General features: G+C 43.4%; 1 protein-coding gene across 5 annotated transcripts in view; it reads right to left on the minus strand.

Annotated features, from left to right (window-relative positions):
* Positions 1-371: 371 nt before the first annotated feature.
* CHST8 (carbohydrate sulfotransferase 8) overlaps positions 372-14057 on the minus strand; it is a 307931-nt gene continuing 294245 nt past the window's right edge. For 4 of the 5 annotated variants that reach the window (XM_088135842.1, XM_088135843.1, XM_088135844.1 and 1 more), the window contains 2 exons: positions 7730-7767; positions 372-5300 (listed from right to left, as the gene is read on the minus strand). In XM_088135842.1, coding sequence (XP_087991968.1) covers positions 4152-5300; positions 7730-7767 — 1187 coding nt within the window. In that variant the 3' untranslated portion in view covers positions 372-4151. The remainder of the gene's footprint in view (positions 5301-7729; positions 7768-14057) is intronic. The other variant, XM_088135845.1, reaches the window with a different exon arrangement.

A 14057-nucleotide genomic window follows, 5' to 3' on the forward strand; every position in this document is an offset into this window, starting at 1 on the left:
TACCAGGAGTCAAGACAGACTTGAAGGTATATATACACAAAAAAACAAACAGAACAAACCCCCCAAGAATATACAATCAGAACATGTATGTGAATGACTTCAAAACTGTACTTCAAATATTAATACAGTATCTATCTCTTTCTGACTCAGCAAAGCTAGGGCAAACCTGGACAGCATTTTAGTCCCCACTATTAGGTTTTGACAGTTTTACTAAAAGTCTAGCCAATGGACAATCTGTCCTGCCTTGTCATGATTTCATAGTCATGGTTTGCTACACAGAGGTCATCAGATAGTTGGGCCCAGTTTATAAAACCTAAGACCATAGTTGCACCTGAGGCTTTTAAGGGGGCAGTTAACTCTTTCTAGCCATTAAAAAAAAAAAAACAGATGGACAAGAAGCTGTGTCTAAATTTATTTGCTACTTTGAAGGCAACATCTGATATTCCCTGAGACTACATAGATTAAAGTAAAGATTTATGTTAATGCCAAGGATTAAAAGAATTTTAATAGCATGCATAAAGATGTAAATGTGCTGTGTTCCATTTTTCCTGCAGACAAATGTGCCATAAGGGAGCTGTAGATGGAAGAGAATATATTCATATCCTGCAAATTGTAACATCTGGCTTAATTTTGCACTCATGTGTTCATTACATATTAGTTGTCTTCCACTGGTGCATTCTTGAAATCACAGTTTAATGTGGAATTATTTTTTCTCCCCTTTTGGAATTCCCTGGAGGGAACTGGAACTGGCTCCACAAAACAGCATTTTCTGCGAAATCCTGATTATCTGCTTATTCAGGAGTAGGTAGGGGCTTACACAGAACTCCCATTCTCCAACTTTTATTACTATGTAATTCAAACAGGGGCCAAGATCATACTGGAAAAATCATGTGCTTTATTAGGAACCCTGCCATTAGACGTAGAAATTTACTAAATGCAGAAATCATTGAAAAAATTATAGTGATGGAGACAGTTAAGCTGCATATGTATACGTTGCTAATTGTAAATTATGGTCTATCATTTTCCTGCTGCATCTGAGAAATTATTCTGCAACGGATCTTTTAAAAAATGCTTAGCGTGTACCGTCAACAGGCATCAGCAACTGATAATCATTTTCCATCAATTTTGCAGCCTAAGAAGATGTTAAAGCTGACAATTATATATTTGTATTTCTTGTTTTTAAAATGATTGAAACTAAGCAAAACATGGAAAGAGATATTATCACAAAAACTGGAAAACAGCAAAGTTCTTTGAAAAAACAGGTGGAGGAGATGCATCTGCGGAGACAAGTAGTTGACCTGAACATGGGAATTCATTTAGGCTCCACACTACAGCCACATGTTAGTTGGATTTACCAAAGCATTTATCATAGTATCTGCTAGAAAGAACCTTGAGGTTCATGAAACAGGATGGGGAGACAGGGCCTGTTAGATTGGCCCAGCCCAGGTGACTGATGGACTTTGTTGGGTTCCAGAGGGAGCTTTGGGATTTCCCCTGAGGATCTGCTGGGCAGTTTGGCTGATGCCTTGGTTACAGCTTGGAATAGGCAGGTGAATGAGGCCCTTGACTGGATTGTGTCTATGTGGCCTCTCTCTCTGTGCCAGTCCTGGGGTCCACCTTGGTTTTCTGGGGAGCTCCAGGAGATGAAGCACCAGAATTGATGCCTGTAGTGACACTAGAGAAAGACAAAGAGTGTATCTAACCAAACATGAGTGAGAGCCTGTATCTGGGCCTATATCATGGTGATAAGGGTGGCAAAACATTGTTATTGCTCCAACCTTACTATGTTTGCTGATAGCTGCCCAGTAGCTCTGTTTAGAGTAATCTACTCCCTGTTAGGAAGAGTTGGGTGGAGGACCATCTACAGGGCTGTGGTGAGGAGTTTTCATGCTATTTGGTGGATAAAATCACTCAACTACACTTGGAGTTGAACCCTGACTGGGCAAGTCCAAGTGAGTTGCCTGAGGTACAGGCTTGTGAGGTTGTCTGGATTGTGAGTTCTATTCTGTGACACTTGAGAATGTGAATAAAGTCCTCCAATCTGTCAGTCCAGCCACCTGTCTAGTTCCTGGCCCTTTCTGAGTTGTTAAGGTGGCCTGGAAGGTGACCAGGGGTTGGGTCCATGCAATTGTATCAGCATGTTTGAAGGAGGAGTGAGTGGTACCTCTGGCCTTGAAGGAGATTGTGGTGCGCCTCCTCCTCAAGAGGCCGTTGCTGACCCCCCCCCCCCCCATTCTGGATAACTACTGGCCAGTTTCCAATCTTCCCTTTTTGAGGAAGGTTGTGGAGAAGGTGGTTGGATAGTAGTTGCAGAGGATGTTGGAGGAAAAGGATTATCTAGAACTGTTTCAGTCAGGTTTCAGTATGGAGACAGCACTAGTTGTGCTTGTCAATGATCTTTGGTGGAACTGGGATCAGGGAGGGAAATTCATCCTTGTGCTCCTTGATCTCTCTGTGGCTTTTGGTACTGTTGACCATTGTATCCTTCTGGACTGGCAAGGGGGGTTGGGAGTGGGAGGCACTGTGTAGCCATGGTTTGCCTCTTTCCTCAGTGGTTGTTCTCAGTCTCCTCTCAGGTGACAGGAGAGGAGAGATCATGACCACAGCCCCTCACTTGTAGGGTGCCTCAGGGTTTGATGCTTTCTCCCCTCCTGGTAAAAACACCTACATGAAATTGCTTGGGGGAGGTCATCTGTCAGTATGCTGATGATACCCAGCTGTACATCTCACCCCTGGGCTGTGCAGGTGAAACTGTTGATGCACTGACCTACTGCCTGAAGGCTATTTGGGTCTGGATGGGGTAAAACAGACTTTGGCTGAGAAGACTGAGTGGCAGTGGCTGTTTTGTCTCCCTGGGTTGGGGACATCTCCATTGTTGGCCTTGGATGGGGCCGCACTTTCCCATTCAAGACAAATGTGCAACCTGAGGGTCCTCCTGGACTCTAATCTCCTGCTTGAAGGGCGGGTGGCAACTGTGGCCAGGCAGGCCTTTGCACAGGTTTATCTTGTGCAATAGTTGTGCCCTTTCCGTGACCAGGAAGCCCTTCAGATGGTCACCCAGGTCCTGGTTACCTCACAATTGAAGTACTGCATATGGTAGTGTAAGTGTATATGGGGCTGGCCTTGAAAACCATCCAGAAGCTACAGCTGGTTCAAAATTCAGTGGCATGAGCAGTAAAGGGCACTTCACTTTATGCCCATGTGTCACCACTCCTATGTGAGGTTCATTGGTTGCTAGTAGGCTTCTCGGTGCAATTCAAGGTGGGGGTCGCCACCTATAAAGACTTCCATGGCACAGGGCCTGGTTAGTTGAGGGACTGCCTATCTCCAATAGTTTCTGCCTACCTGGTACATTTGGGCAGAGTGGGTGTGCTCCAGGTCCCTTCAATTAAATGCTGCTATCTTGTGGGACCATGGAAGCATGCCTTCTCTGTCACAGCCCTACCCTCTGGAACAGCATCCCCCCAGAGATACTGTATGGACGGTGCCCACTCTCGGGGTTCTGGAAAGCCCTTAAGGCCTGGCTCCATTCCCAGGCCTGGGGTTAATGCATTTGTTATGTATTGGTAGGGCCCCTGTTGTATTTTTGTACTGTTTATTGTTATAGCTGTTTTAGTCAGGGTTGTGTGTTTATGTGTGTATTAACTATTTTAATTGTTCTACTGTTTTTTCAGTATTGTAATCCTCCCAGAGTCTTCTGGAATAGGTGGCCACAACAAATCTAATCAATTAAATTAAATTAAATTAAATTAAATTAAATTAAATTAAATTAAATTAAATTAAATTAATCTGTTCCTAACCATGATGATGCCAAAGTGGTGAAATGTGCACTGTGACGTGATAATGCAAATTCCATCCTTCTGCATTTGTTTTGTGATGTTCCAGACAAAACAGAAGGGGTGGAGCTTGGATTGTGACATTGTGAGGGATACTTTATCAGCCTTCCCTACCCTCCCCAACTCATGTAGACATCTATGGGAGAACTGAAGATTGATGGGAATGTGAGTTACAGATCAACCAGTTTAACCTTCTGGTTAGGGTTAGGTTAGCTCAGTCCTGTAGCTTATGTATTAGCATAAATGTCTGTCACACAAAGTTGCATAGGAGGAGCTCCACAAGGCTGCAACCAATGGTTTTCAGCTCACCCCCACTTAATACAGGTCTTCAAAAGGCTTTGAGTAATTAAACATTAGATAATCCATATAATAGAAATCGTAGCTACGCTGCCTTTGAGAAGGAGAAAGCTGTGTAAAATATTGTTGTGTGATCTGACTGGTTGTCCTCTCTTCATTGGAATGTCTATCTTTAAACCTAGGAAAAGTCAAGTTCTGTGGGGCATTTATCAAATGAAGGAAGAAGTTGGCATCTTCTTCCATGGTTTCGAATTTTCCAATAAAATCATAGTCTACTAAGCAAGGACTACAGAGCCTGTTGATATGATCCCAGTGGATGTCCATGCCAACTGGCCGGTGCACATCAAGAAGATATTGAATGAACTCTTTGAACTGTACTCCAGAGCCCGTCCTCAGAGCCTCCTTGGTGGCATTGGTGCGATATTTTGAAATAATGGGTCTACCAAAAACAGGATGGTAATAATTGTTCGGATGCTCAAATTTGTCTCGAAATGCTGACACTAACTTCTCAAAGGGTTCACGAACAAACAGCATCTTAGTGTAAGTATTAAGCCTGTAGTTGATCCCTTTGCGATCAAAGCCATCCAGCTTCTTCAGATAATTCCCATAATGCACTGTATTGTGCTGAAGAACCCTGGTTGAGGAGGCCAGTCCACTCAGAACCATGAGCACTCTCTTCCAGTTGGAGCAGCCAGCTTTAGGAACTTCACAATATAAAATTCGATATTTATCTTCAACAAATATCCTGGAAACATGATAAGGTGTGATGACTCTTTTGTTGTTGCTCTTGTATTTGAAACATGTGTCTCTCATGATGCGTTTTCTCTCTCTTTGGATCTCATAGAGGCTTCTCCACTTCAGATCATCTTTCTCCTCTGCTTTCAGGATGGGCAGGTTGAGGAAGGAGCCATTAACCGCAATCTGGATGGGGCTTCTTTTGAGGACAATTTTCCTCCTTCGTTGATGGGACCTGGCAGGATTAGCAGCTGAACCTTTCCACTGTCGGTCTTGAATCCTTGCTAAAGCCTTCTGGGTTTGGCCTGAGCTTTGATGCTTCATAGACTCATCTTGCATGGGATGTAATGAGGCCCTCTGATTTACAATCGGGAAGTCATCTTCTGGATTTGCCTGCATTTTCCCACCCAGATCATTGCTCGATGTACCTTCCTAATGGAAGAAAAGAACCAAGGCATTAGCAAATGAAGCAGCATTCATCACAGCAGACAGCTTGTAGAGCTTAATGATGCCAGCGATTTGTACCGTTTTAGTTCAGCCAAACTTCGGCATGCAGTGCATTGCTTTATGCACAGTGCGGAGGCTGCAGTAATGATTCTTTTACCTTCTGCTTTTGAATGTATTGCTACTAATCTGAACATCAGTTCTAGAGCTAAACCTGAGATCTCAGCTAGGGAACAGGTATACTATTTTTCAGAGCTTAGATGCAACTGGAGTGACATTTTTGTTTTGGAAGGTTTTGCCTTCTGACAGCGGTGTTTCAGGACGTGGGGGAGCAAACACTGGAAGATGGCAGCCATGGCAATGTGATTAAAGCCCCACGCCCTTTGTATGTATGGCAAAAGGGGCAGGGCTTAAGCACAATGCCACATTGCCATCTTGGAGACTTTGATTCCCCTTCCTTGCAGATGTCCTCGCTCTCAAAGCTGAACATCGAAGGAAGTGTAGAAATCGATTCTGTATAGAAGTGAAAATAACCATTATTTCTGCAGGGCTGCAGGGCTCCCACTTGTATGCTAAACTGGAATGGTTCCCAATTTATAGATGCCTACAGTGGGAAGGGGCCCCGAGGCCATCAGGTCCAACCCTTTGCTCAGTGCAAGAATCCCAGCTAAAGCATCCCAGCCAAATGGCTGTCCAGCCTGTGTGTGAACACATTCAGCAATAAAGGGGAGCCCAGCTTCCTTCTAGGTCAGTGGTTCCATTCTTGTTAAGAAAATGTTTTTTATAACATGCTCACATTTTTCTGCATCCTGCACTTGAAATGGTGGAGAAGAGATCTTGAGCATCCTCCATTTCTGTGAAGCAGGCAATCAGTTTATTACACCTTTTGGATCCCCAAACATACCCTTAATATAACATTATCCTGGAGCATGGCAGTGTGCAGGAGAGGAACTTGCAGGGACATCTACAGGGCATGTCAAGAAAATCAAGAGAGGGACCATGATTGTGTGATTGAAGTCCCGGCCCTTTTCTATGTGTATTGCACATGTGACTTGATTTTCTTGATCCCCCCCTTCCCCAGGTCAGCCCCATGAACATCTGTGCTTATCCTAGACAGTCTGGTCAACTCTGACTCTGTTAGCCACAGAATGGCTGTGTTTGGGCAATGTGCTGGGCCAGGCTAAAATTGGTTAATTTGTGGGTGAGTATGTTACGAGAAACCAGCCACTGACTTTGCATGTTCTGAAATTGAGGCAATCACATCAAGCTGTCAAGAGTTCTCTGCTTGGCCGTGATGTTCTACAAGCACAGAAACTCTTGTTGGTTATTAGGATTTACAGTTTAGTGTGTTGCAAGAAGTCAGCCAAGTTGCTCACTATTGCATGATAGGGCTGGGTGAATATTTGTTTGTTTATTTATTTATTTATTGGATTTATATGGCCGCCCAACTCACAAAAATGCAACTCTGGGTGGCATACAGCAATAAAAACAGAATTACAATATGTCAATTTCCATTTCTTTCAGACATAGTTTTCCAATTACAGTATGTCAAATTTGTTTTTTAAGTTTCTCAATTGTGTGAATAAGGCAAACTATCATAATATTTGTCAACTTGAGGACATTTTTAGGACTAAAATGTGTATATATTTTGATGCAAATTTCTCCAGGCATATTCATTTTTACTTGCAATGTAGCCTCATCTAGATATATTAGTAAAGACATTTCTGGAATATAAATGCATTTTTATTCATACTTTTCATACATGTGTTTGTGTTTGTGTTTGTGTATGTGTATGTATGTATGGAGAGTTATACATACTTTTAACTAATGATTTACAACTTTTGATTTATAGCTAATTAGAACTTAGTTGGTGGCAACTTGTGGCACTTCAGAATTCACCAAGTTTGCATTCAAATGTGAATCCCCCTGCCCCCAGCAATTCCCCTCACCCCAGCAGACACCAGGGGCTCACACTCCCTCCATTCTCCTGCAGTTACTTAAGTAACAGTGGGAATGAGGGACTTTGCATTATTCCAGGTGATTCCCAAAGGCATGACTTGATTTCCCCTGCACTTCTTAACCATAACTCTGGGTGGTTGCGAACAGCAAAACACCAGCAGGGGGAGCATTTTCGCCAATGTCTTTTTCATTTGGAATGAACTGGGTGACTTGAAGAAGTTTTTCATTAGCCATATTTGATGCAAAATTGGTTATGTGCAGTATTTCTTGTGAGAGCGCATTAGATTTATCCAGCCTAACCAACTTTCAAAAAGTATATTTCAACAGCTTAATAAATTGAGAGGACATAATGAGGGAATTTGCATTCATGGAAAGATCCTTCCCTCTTCAGGCTGTCTTCCTTTCACCCAGCCTTCCCCATGGATTTCAGAAAGAAAAGAAAAGAAAAGGCAGCTTACTCTTTTAGCTTCCTGAGACCCCTTGCCATATCTCATTCCTAAAGAAAGAAGAAACAAAGGGTTGTCACAAGTGGGGTCTGCACAAAAAGTTGCATCATCTTTCATGGGTTATCTAGTGGTGCACTTTCCTCTAACAAGGGCTTTTTACTGTCCCCCCCCCCCTTTCATTTTCTATCTATCTCCAAACACTTCAATATTCTGACCTTAATCCTCAGCCTTCTCCTGGGTCAGCTTCCAGAGGGGTTGGGGTACCCTCCAAGCCAGGAGGATGGGGGCAGGCAACAGGAAAACAAATCCATAATAATGCTAATCTGTAACAAAGGGTTTATTCTGCCTGTGAATTACAAGTGTATGAAAGTCTAAACAGGCAGCATAGTTAGGCTAATCAGTTGCTTTAATGAGAGGCATTTGAGCTTTTTTACTTCTTTGAAATCCAATTCTGCCTTCTGTCTTTCTTTTCCAAAGCCAGCTTGCACGTGGCAATTCCCAGCAGCTCACATATCCACAAGAAATTCATAATGGCTGGGTTCCCACAACACTGAATTCATTTAAATGGGAGGAGCAGGTTGTGGTCCTGTAGTTTGTAGGACCCAGCCTTGCCTTAGCCATGTGAACCCTATCATCTCTCTCTCTCTCTCTCTCTCTCTTATCTATCTATCTATCTATCTATCTATCTATCTATCTATCTATCTATCTATCTATCTATCTATCTATCTATCATCACTTTATGGGAATACAGCAATTGTCAACCTAGCTTATAGTTAAATGTGTCATGTGAACTTAGCCAATGTATCCCTGCCACATCCAGGTGGATTCATGCCATCATCTCTTCAATGCAGTGGCTTTGTCCATATCTATTTAAGACTGAAGAAGCGGGGGGGGGGGGCATAGAGAGTATCTCCTCTGGATGTGCTTCCCAATTGTGCTCCACGTGCTGCCCATGTGCTGCTTAATCCTTAGGCCATATCCTCCCACTGTCCAGGTGGTATAAAAATACTAGGCCCTGTGACTCAAGAATAATCTGTTTTGAATCAGCAATTCAGTTGTTTCAATTTGACCTCACAATTTTAATCAATTTGGAAAAAGTCATCTTTGGAGATGTGCAGAATTGCCCAAACAATCAAAATCAATCTGGATGCATCTGATGCAATTTGATGGTTCAGCTTGAATTTCTCATTCAATTCAGGAAGTCAATTCGATTTGGGGATTTGATCAAATGACCTTAAAATTGAATTGACTTTTTTGGAGAGCTCTAAAAACAGGTTTGGTATATATACTACTTCACCATTTTCCCTCATTAAGGTCCCTTAGATTTGTGAGTAAACTTAACAGTTGCAAGGATGGAGGACTTGTCCTTTTACAGATTTCTTAATTCTTCAAGAAACAGAAAACTAAGTGTAGGAATCAATGGGCAATTTTTTCAGTAAAGGGAAGTGAAGATGGAGTCCCTCAAGGATCTGTGCTGGAATTAGGGCTTTTAAAAAGTGTTTATAAATGTCTTGAATTGGGGATAAATACAGAGTTGGTCATGCTTACAGATGATACCAAATGATTCAGGGTGAGGAACACTAAAGGTGATTGTAAAGAACTCTAGAACAATCTTTTTAAACTGGCTGAATGGGGTATGAGCTGTCTGTAACTGAGCAGGAAAAAGATCTTGGGACCAACTCAGTGAGGAAGATTTGAAAAAGGCAAATCCACCCTAAGGATCTTTTGGAAAGGGACTGGAAATAAAACTGCCAGTGTTATAATGTCCTTATACAAAACTATGGTATGTCTGCATGTGGAATATTATTTATTTATTTATTTATATTTCAAATGCATCACTGCCCATCTCACTGCAGAGTTATGAAGTTATTGTTGGTGCATTTGAAAAATGATGTAATAAGTATGGGAAAAGTAGAGGAGCTGCTCCAAAACCTTCCCCATGAGAAGGCATTTGGAGTTCTTTTGCTTAAAAGGTGACTTAGGGATGAGCTTGGAGTGGATAACTGTGTTGCTTAGAGAAAATGGGAGACTAGGCCAGGGATCAATCAATGAAGTTGCCTGGCAGGTGATTTAAAACAAATAAAAGGAAGTCCCTCCTCCTACAGCACATAACTGACCAGTGGAATTAATTATGACAAGATAGGAGAATGGCCACTAGCTTTGATAGCTTTAAAGAGAAGTGGATAAATTCATGGAGGACAAGTCTAATAGCCCTTGACAGGTCCATTCTTCTTCAATTTATTCAATACTTTTTTAAAGCCACCAAAACTGGTGGCCACTGAGACCCAATGTTACCCCAAGGTTGGGGGCCAACCACTTCCAAATCCCAGTTGCAGATGAGCTATGGTGGGAGAAGAGCAGGACCCCTGCCTGAAAATCTCCCCTCTCCCCCAGCATCTGGTTGGCCTCGATGAGAACAAAATGCTGGACTAAGAGGAGCAGCCTTCTCCTGATTCCGTGGGACTGTTCTGAGCAATGAAGGACCTTGGTTAGATCAGGGTGTCCTCCAGAAAATGAGTGGTCTGAAAAGCACAGGAGTTGGAGACTTCTGAGAGCAGGGACCAGCTGGTAGGTTGGTTGCTACCTGGGGCTTGGGTCACTTTGGGGATTCCATGCTGGATTGCAGGATTTGGACCATACCCCATTTATCTCATGAACTGCTGACAATTCTGGCTCTATAGCGGAAACACTCAAAGGTAGGACCTTTCAAAACTGGCCACTCCTGGGAGAGAAGTTCACCATTCTGTGTTCTCGATTCTTTGTCCATTGTTTAATTCATAACTGGCACAGCATTCCCCTTTATTTTCTTTAGGGCTACAGCCAGCAAGGAAGGAAAGTAAGCCTATTCCTAGCCCTGCAGAAATCTGCCTTGTCTTTGTCCATCCCCATTCACCCCCTTGTTCTAGAAAGCTTTATGCAAGCATCTAATTCTGCCTAATTTGTCTATCTAATTCTCCAGGTGTTTCTGGAGCATCTTCCAAGGCCATCCTGAGAAATGATGCTTGCTATAGGTTCATAGGGTACTGTTGTACCACCAACAGTGCCCATCAGAGAGGTAGCACAACCCACAGCTCACCTTTGCCTTTGGCCAGGGTGCCAGACAGCTAACGAGGCTGGGATCCCTGATTTTCAGCACAAAACGGAATGCAACTCCCTTTCCCTCCCTCCTAGTGAATGTGACTGACATTGTGCATCTCCCTAGAAAAGATGCTGCCACTTGTCACTGTCAGAGTTGCCTGGGGAAGCATCAGTTTAATTAATGGGGCCCTGCAATCGCTGGACTTTTGACAAGGAGAATTGCAGGTTGGTGTCTGTTACATGATAGCAGGAACACCGTTTGGAAAGCAAAGCTCAGTCCCATCACATTAATTTTTAATTGAAGCCTCCTCTGCTTTCTTTGGCCTGGCTGGGGAGCAGGTGGACAGCTACTTGTTACTCTTCCTCAGCTGAGTGATCACAGCAGGATGGGCCATGCTCAGGAGCCATTAACTCAAGTGAGCCACATCCAGGGTTGCATTTTAGGAGGCAGTGAAACATGATTGGGACCCTGCCATCCTTCTAACTCAGGGGTTGGCAAACTACTCCCGTGGGCCAAATCCAGCTCACTTCCTATGGCTCACAAGCTAAGAATGGATGGGTGGGCAGGTGATGGATCACCATATGTCTGAGCCTTAGCTGAGCTCCCCAGGCAAGTGGCAGGGCTGAGAGCTGGGGTGTCCTGGGCGGTGACAATCTATCAGTGGTCACCTTGCTGGTAGAGTGGTGCTCTCCTTGGCCTACAGACCTACCAACCATGCCTGAGGAGGTGGAGAAGCAGTGGGATCTGGCCCCTTACAGAAAAGGTTTGCCAAGCCCTGTTCTAACCTCATTTTCCAACTTCACTTGTAGGTCTCCACTCCATTACCCCAAAGTAACAGTCTTGTTTGGGCCTCATCCTCCCTAGAGTCTGGACAAAGTCTGCTGAAAGCTGATGACACCATTTTCTGGCATTTTCCAATGACAAAAAAGATGTAAAGCATCATGAAAGCCCTGAAAGGCACATCACAGTTGAAAAACAAATGAAGGAGCCATCCAAAACTACCCCTTCAAACTTTGATCAAGGCATCTTACAACAATAAAACAAAATTTATAAAGTACAGAACTGAAGAATAAAGTCAAGAAAATTAAAATCAAACTTAAAATCAGGACAATTAAAATCAGTCTAAGAGAAGCTTGCTGAAAGAGATTAGGTTCTGCCGTTTTCCTAAAAACTGGGAGTGTGAAAGCCAAACGCTTCTCTGGAGAGAGCATAATTCCAGCTTTTCCTGCCAGCAGTGCAAAGTTATTTAACCAAAAAAAAAAAAAAAAAGGAGGTGGGGGATCTTTATTAAAAAAACAAAACACCAAAATCCTGATTTCACACCTGGGGGAACAACAAACAGTGGGCACTTAGACTGCATCTATGCCCAGATTGGAAGGTGGCCATGGGATGGGAAATTGCTGGTGATAGTCTCATTTTCCAGGTATAAACTAACTAGGCTAGAGATCAGCTGCTGTCTGTTTCCCTGGCTTCTGTCCCACTGGTTGGAGCAGGGAGTGAAATCATGGATCCAGGGATCCATGACATTGGGAACCATTTGCATCTTCTGTGTTCTTGTACAGGGGAACCACAAAGAATCCAACTGCCTCTGCATTTTGGATATGAGCTGGAACTGGCTTGTCAGCCCTTGGATCCAAACACTGGAAAGCAGGTTGAACATAACAATTTTTTATTGTTGTTATTGCTCAATATTTATTTATTGTATTTGCTTGCTTTAAATTGTCACTACTTTTTTGGCCAAGGAGCTCTCTGCCTCATAGACAACAGAAATTTTGGTAGCCCCAACAGCTCTATTTCCCAGTTGTGTTTCAGGAGAGGAAATTAATGAGGTAAAGCAAGGAGAGTCAGTAGATCTGGCAGGGCCTTGGACAAAGCAGATATGCATGCTGAGTTCTGTCCTTGCCATCTCAAGTGGCCATAAAAACAAACAAGCAAACAACCCCCCCAAACTCTTTTCACAGTGCACCCTTCAATAAATGCTAACAATGCCTGTTTCCTTTGTTTGGTCAAGATAACTGCAGAGATGCCTGCATCCAGAGATGCAGAGATGGGAAGCAGCCTGGAAGACAGATATGCTTTTTCAAGGCTAATAGTTACTGACAGCATGGAGAGGTCTGCCCTTCCCCATGTTGCAGTCTGGACTCTGCTCCTCTCCCTGCCTGGCATTTTCTTCTCCAAAAGAGCAAGCACCAACAGGTTACCTCAGGAACACCTACTCTTTGGTGGCTGAGGAGAATTTGGGACATTTGGGAGGGACCTGAGGGCTGTGGAGCAAAGTCGTGGACTTGGGGAAAACTAAGCTGTGGGGGTTTTCTTCCCTGAGTTTTCTGTACAATTCTGGGGATTTGCTTTGCTCTTTAAAAACTAGGCAAAGCCTATTTTGAGCTTCATGTGAGCAGGTTTTGTTTATTCCTGCCTAGAAATGGCGGAAGACAATGCAGCGCATGTTCAGCAACACCATTTTCAGCAATTTTCACAGAAGCAGCTCCGGGCGCAGGGTGTGGGGCACACATAAAAAGCAGGTGGGGATTCAATCGCACCATCACAGCCACCATCTTGATTTTTTTTTCCATACTCTGTGGACATCCCTGCTCCAGGGGCTGAAAAAACCAGGACTTAGGAGCTGCTCGTGCTTGTCCCTGGATTTCCTGCTCTTAACATCAAGTTAATTTGGCCTCAAGGCTGCAATGTTGTGTGAGCCACATGCAATAGTAGCCATTCTGTTGAGATTCTTTTCCAAGGAGTGGGAGCCCATATCGCACAATTTGTCTCCAGTAGAGCAGGCACAAAGTTTCTCCACCCCGACTGTGGGCAGAGAAATTTCTATGAATATCTCCAGAGGATGGAGAAACTGTCCAAACAATTTCTCAAATGACTATGGTGCTGGTATGGAAAAAGTCTCCCTCCTGATGTCTCTCTTTGAGCTTCATTGGTTTGACATCCAGAGGTACTGCAGAAAGCTGGAGAAGATTGTGCCAGAAAAGCTGGACGTTCACGCAAACTCTCCTTGCCTTAGGTATGGTCCCTGAAGAAGTGAAAGAATGGAGAAGAATTTCACCAACTTTTCTTCTCTGAGAGATTTCTTAAAGCAAACTTCCTTGCATCAGGTTGAATTGGTAGAAAAAGTTGCCGGGGAACTGCCCCACTTGGCACTAGTCCTTTGCTTTAGTCTACTTCCCCTCTCTAATATTTATATATCTTTATTAATGTGTACTTGTAAAAAGGGGATGGTTTGTATGTATGTATGTGTATGTACATGCT

Source organism: Python bivittatus, unplaced genomic scaffold (assembly GCF_059951505.1).
Source record: "Python bivittatus isolate LINGU-HERP-01145 unplaced genomic scaffold, Pbiv_v1 ctg000190_np1212, whole genome shotgun sequence".
Lineage (NCBI taxonomy): Eukaryota > Metazoa > Chordata > Lepidosauria > Squamata > Pythonidae > Python > Python bivittatus.